This window comes from Nannospalax galili, unplaced genomic scaffold (assembly GCF_000622305.1).
Source record: "Nannospalax galili isolate Female #2095 unplaced genomic scaffold, S.galili_v1.0 scaffold735, whole genome shotgun sequence".
NCBI classification, from domain to species: Eukaryota; Metazoa; Chordata; class Mammalia; order Rodentia; family Spalacidae; genus Nannospalax; species Nannospalax galili.
In genome coordinates this window covers 535,721-541,526 of record NW_008337053.1, presented here as the reverse complement: position 1 = coordinate 541,526, position 5,806 = coordinate 535,721, and the positions used below count along the sequence as shown (strand labels likewise).

Here is a 5,806-nt window from a genome sequence, read left to right as displayed (position 1 = left end):
TCCAAGGTGTTTTATTTTTTTTTTTGTGGCTATTGTGAATGGGAGGGTTTCCCTGTGCTCTTTCTCTGACTGCTTGTCATTGGTATATATAAAAAAAAAAAAACCACTGAGTCTCAATATGTCCTGCCTATATACTCATGGGTGTGGGGCCACCCACTGGAGCATGATTGACCTACTATGGCCTATATACCCTTAAAGAAAACTGACTGTCCCTTCCCAGAAGCCATGAAACCATCAGCTGTCCTTAGCTCCTCAGCTGGGAGTGGGGACTTTTGAGCCTTCCCCCTCCATGTTGTAATGTTGACTGGTTTGATCTTGTTTAGCTCTCTGAATGCCTCTCTCTCTCTCTCTCTCTCTCTCTCTCTCTCTCTCTCACTCTCTCTCACACACACACACACACAAACATATACCATATAATAATAATAACGAGATTTTTAAAAATTAAAATTTCATTTAAGCCTTAAGCTTATTGAAAATAAAGGTGGGTTTAAAGACTGGGAATGTAGCTCAGTGGTACAGGTCTATCATGTATGAGGCCACTAGGTTCAATCCTTGTATTGCAGGGAGGGAAGGGGAGGGAAAAGAGGAGGAGGGAGAGGCAAAGAAATTTAGATTAGCATGGCTTTTGGCTTTTGTTGCTGTGTTTTCCTGTTGCTCAGATACACACCCAGACTTGTGTTTCAGTAAGTTGGAGAGACAGCAGCAGTTGCTGCTTAGGATGGCTGATGTTTGATATTCATTTCTTTCTCAATGTCCACGCTGCCTGTCTCGGACCCTGCTTGTACTTCATGCCATATACCAAAACACAAGCCTGAGCCCTACCAGAGTTTACACATTAAACTGCTTATGAGGCAGGAATGAGAGTATTTCTGTGTATGGGGACATAGCAACAGTGATATCTTTGATATGATCAAATTTAAAATTCTTTTGAGGGCTGGGATATAGCTCAGTGCTAGAACACTGGCCTAGCTTGTATGAAACTTTGGTTTTTAAACCCAGCACCACAAAAGAAACAAAATTGTAAAAATAAAGTTGTTTCAAAATACTAACATGTTATTGTGGAGGTACACAAACATAATGCCCTAGTTAGTGCTTTAGGCAATAAGCTTGTTTGATCTGTTATATGATTTAATCCCCAAACTCACAATTTCCCCATCAGCACTGTACAGCAGGAAGCCTCAAATGAAGAGCTTTCGAAGGATGAGGTCATCCTGAAGTTGAAAGCTGAAGTGCAGCGCTTGCTGGGTAGCAACTCTGTGAAACGTCATCTTGTGTCTCAGTTACAGAGTGATCTCAAAGATTGTCATAGGAAAATGGAAGCTCTCCAAAAAGTAAAGGAGGATGAAAAAGCCATTGAGGTGAGGTTTGTGGAGCTTGTACAGTTAAGTCCCTTTGAAACACATGATAAAGATAAACTTTGCACTCCATAGATATAAGTTAAGCCTTGGGTTTTCTTGGGTTGGTTTGACTCTTTAAAGCTTAAAGGAAGAATAGCTACTTGAAGGAACATATTTTTGGCTTATTCATGACACCTAGTAAGGTTGCCCTGCACCAAACAGTGCTTTCAAACCTGATTTCAGTAGTCATCTTAGAAATCTTTAGCATTCTAAGATTTCTCTGGCTCTATTCTTATAACAAAAGTCCTTCTGTATGAGGAAATATGTAGCTGGTTCAAGTGGGAAAGACACAGGATCAAGGGTCAAGTTATGTCAGTCATTGATGCCTGTGGTCACTGCCAGTGACGGCCGCTTCTCTGTTCTCACGGGTGCCACTTCTTTGTTCTCACGGGCATCGAGGCTGCTCCTCTGCTCACCCTGGGCTGACGCCGCTCTTCTGCTCACCTGGTGCTGAGGCAGCTCTTCTGCTCGCCTGGTGCTGCCTCCGATCGTTGCTGCTTCTGCCCGGTCCCAGACCCCAGGCTTGGTGAGGAGACTGTGCCAGCGGAGCCGCATTCAGACACAGGAGACCAGGTTCAGTGACACAGATCTGCTTTATTGCAGGAAGGCACAACCTTATATAGGGGTAGTGGTCCAATCACAGCACAGCAAGTAGGATACCTTATTAGCATAACAGGTTTAGCATCCTATCACAGTACAGCAAGTAGGATACTTTATTAGCATAACAGACTTAGCGTCCTATTAGCATACAGACTTAACGTCCTATCACAGAATAGCGGGTAGGATGCCTCATTAGCATAATGGGTTTCAGATTACAGAGCCTGAATTTCTGGAAACCACATGACCCTGACTGTTGCAATATCTAAGTGTTGTAATTTTGGATTCCAAGGGTGGTGATTAGGGAGTGGTGAGCTCTAGGCATCAGTCTCATGATCTGCCAATGGGAGCAAATGTCACAAGGCGTTCCTTGTGGCTCCAGTGGTTGGGCCGTTGCTTCAGGCCTGCTGTATGGCTGTCAATAAGACTTTCACCCTAGGCTCAAGCCTGTCTCCCACAGATGCCCACTTTTTTTTTTTTTTTTTTTTTTTTTTTTTTTTAGACAGGGTCTCTCTGTAACCCCACTGGCCTGGAATTCCTATGTAGAACAGGCTGGCCTCGATCTCACAGAGATCTGCCTCCCTTTGCCTCTCCATTGTTGGGATTAAAGGTATGTGCCACCTTGCCCAGCAAGAGCTACTATTCTTTAATGGTACCTCTCTCATTCTGTCTTCTTTCACAAATACTCACCTGTCTATACTGCTGAAGAAATAATGCATAAATGACCTAAGAGTTAAGATGTAATAAATGACCTAAATAGTTAAGAAAGAAATAGTGCGTAAATGACCTAATATTTAAGAAAACAAAAGGGCTGGGTGTGATGACAGATGCCTTCAATCCCAGCATTCAGGAGGCAGGGGCAGGCAAATCCTGGTCTACAAAGTGAGTTACAGGTCAGCTGGGGCTATTGGGAGACCTTGTCTCAAAAAACAAAAACAGAAACAAGGAAAGGAAAGAGGGAAAGGAATGTAAGTGGTGTACTCCTTTTTCTTGGAGGAAAATATTCTTTTACCTCTGGCTTTAGTATTCTTTCATCTCTTGACCTTATTTTATGTGTATGAGTATATTGCCTGCATGTATGTTAAGTGCACCTGTGTTGTGCAATGTCCATGGAGGTCAGAAGAGGGCATCAGAACCCCTGGAACTGGAAATATGGGTGGTTGTTAGCTGCCATATGGGTGCTAGGATTTGAACCCTGGTCCTCTGCAAGAACGCCTGGTGCTCTTAACTGCTGAGCCATCTCCAGGGGATCTGATGCCCTCCTCTGGACTCCATGGACACTACACTCACATGTACATACCCACACACATTCACATAATTAAATATCATAAATTTTTTTTTTTTTTTTTAAAGAATGCATTAATGGCCTTAGGAAAATCAGACTGGCCTACTAACAATCAGGGTCCATTCCTACACTGAATTTTTTGTGAACACAAAACAAGGTTTTTTGTGTGTCTGATTCTCAGTAAATTTCTTTTGTGTGTATATGTGTTGTGTATGTGTTCATCTGGGTGTATGTATGATTGTATATAAGTGTGTGTGTATCTGTGTACATAGCAGGTGGAGGTGAGAAGTCAACCTTAGTGTCTTTATTATCACTTTATTTGATTTTGATATTTTCATATAGGTATGCAGTGTATTTTTAATGCACTTGCTCCCCATTACCTTCTTGTATGTCCTTTCCACTCCTGAAGACCCCCTTTTTTCAGCTAGTCCTCCTCCTCCTTTGATATCTTTGTTCATGCAAGCAGCCACAGCTGCTGTGTGTTCATGGCACAATGGCCATGTCACATCCAGAGGACAGCATTGCCTACTGCTCCTCCCCATCTGCTCTCACAGTCTTTCTGCCCCATTTTCTGTGATGGTCTCTGGGGTCAGAGAGGGTAATACAGATAATTAGTTTTTGGCTGAGCACTCAACAGTCACTTAATCAAAGCACTTTGACCAATTATGAGTCTCTGTACTAACCATTACTCATTGCAAAAAGAAGCTTCTCTGGCCAAGACTGAAAGCAGCACTGGTCCAAGGGTATAAACATAAATATTTAGAGGGGAGTGTGGCTACATGTCTATTTAGCATAGCATCAGTCATAAGTTCCCTGTCAGGGCCTGTGAACATCTAGTGTTTAACTCAGTTGCTGCCCACCTTATGTTTTTAGCAAATTCTTTCAATGAACATGTAGTTCATTAATTTAGCTAGATTGGCTGACCAGTGATCTTCAGGAACCCACCTTTGTTCACTCCTTCTTCCATCCCCAGCAATGGTGTTTTCGATGTGCTCTGCTGTGCCCAGTTTCTACAAGAGTGCTGGGAATCTGAACTCAGGTCCTCATGCTTGTGCATCAGGCACTTTATCAATGGAACCAATTTCTTTTACTTACCTCAGTTGTGATTAAAAATGGTCTCCATTAGCGAATCCAGGCCAGCTGCGGCTACAAGGAAACTTTGTCTCAAAAAGACCAAAAAAAATATATAATAATAAAATATATTGCTGGTGGTGGTGGCATGAGCCTTTAATCCCAGCCCTTGGGAGGCAGAAGCAGGCAGATCTCTGTGAGATCAGGGCCAGCCTATATATATACACTCTAATTCCAAATGCATTTAATAGGAAATGTTCAGTAGGAAACTCAGATTATTTCTAGCTAGAATCTTTTAATATTTTATTTATTACTATTATTGTGTATGTATGTATGTGTGTATTTAATGTGTGTCTGTGGGGTCGGGAAATGCACATATGCCATGACATGCATATGGAGGTCAGAGAAGATCTTTCAGGAATCGGTTTTTTCCTTCTACCTTGTTGGGGCAGGGTCTCTCTTGTTGCTCCTTCTCTGCATACTCCAAGTTGACTGGTTCATGAGCTTTAGGCAAGTCTGTCTCTGCCTACCATCTCATCCTGCTGCTGAGATCACAGGGGCGAGCCATCGCATCCATCTTTTTGTGGGTTCTGGGGATCAAACTCACATTGTGCAACAAGCCATCTTGCCAGCCTAGAATCTTTTTAGACATAGAATTGGTGTACTAAATTTTTTGTTTTCTTAAAGACAGTATATTCAGTACTCTGCCTAGTACTTGTTACTTTTCTCTTTGCTGTGACCAAGTACCTAACAAGAAGCAACTTAAAAGGGTTATTGTAGCTCATAGTGCAGAGGGTTGGGTCCATCATGGTGAAGAAGGAATGGCAGTGAAAGGGGAAGAGGTGTGGCTGGTCACATGTCATTGCAGTCAGGAAGCAGAGAGAGATGAATGCTGGTGCTCATCTGGCTTCCTCCTTTTTCCCTTGTTACTCAGTCCTGGTCTGCAGTCCATGCAATGTTGCCACCTACATTCAAAGTGGGTCTTCCTCCCCACCTCAGGTAAAAATCTTTAGAGGTGCCTTCACAAACACATCCAGAGGTTTCTTTTAAATGATTTTAAATACTGCAAATTGATGATCCCAACGAATCATTGCTCTTCCACCCCTTGTCAACTTGACACCCCAAAATATCACTTTTTTTTAAATTTGTAATATTTTTAAAATTATTTAATAACCATATACTTAGAAGTATTTCATTACAACAGCATTGACATATTCAATAACAATTTCCTGAGCTAAGATGCATCTCTTTCAAAATTGGCTATAAATTTTTAGGTTTACAGTTGAATTATTACAGTTATACAATACTGTATTCAGTATAAACCCTATAAGACATGAAATTAAATGAGGTTTTGACCTTAAAACAATCTCTTTCAATATTAAAATACAGGTTCATACAGAAAACTTCATTTTTAATGCAATTAACACTAAGGTGTTTCCACATGCATTTCTAATCT

General features: G+C 41.6%; 1 protein-coding gene across 5 annotated transcripts in view; it reads left to right on the top strand.

Annotated features, from left to right (window-relative positions):
- Window positions 1–5,806, top strand: part of Cep152 (centrosomal protein 152) — an 82,867-nt gene that overhangs the window by 35,652 nt on the left and 41,409 nt on the right. For all 5 annotated transcript variants that reach the window (XM_008831783.3, XM_008831781.3, XM_029562942.1 and 2 more), the window contains exon 13: window positions 1,160–1,358. In XM_008831783.3, the coding sequence (XP_008830005.1) occupies window positions 1,160–1,358 (199 nt within the window). The remainder of the gene's footprint in view (window positions 1–1,159; window positions 1,359–5,806) is intronic.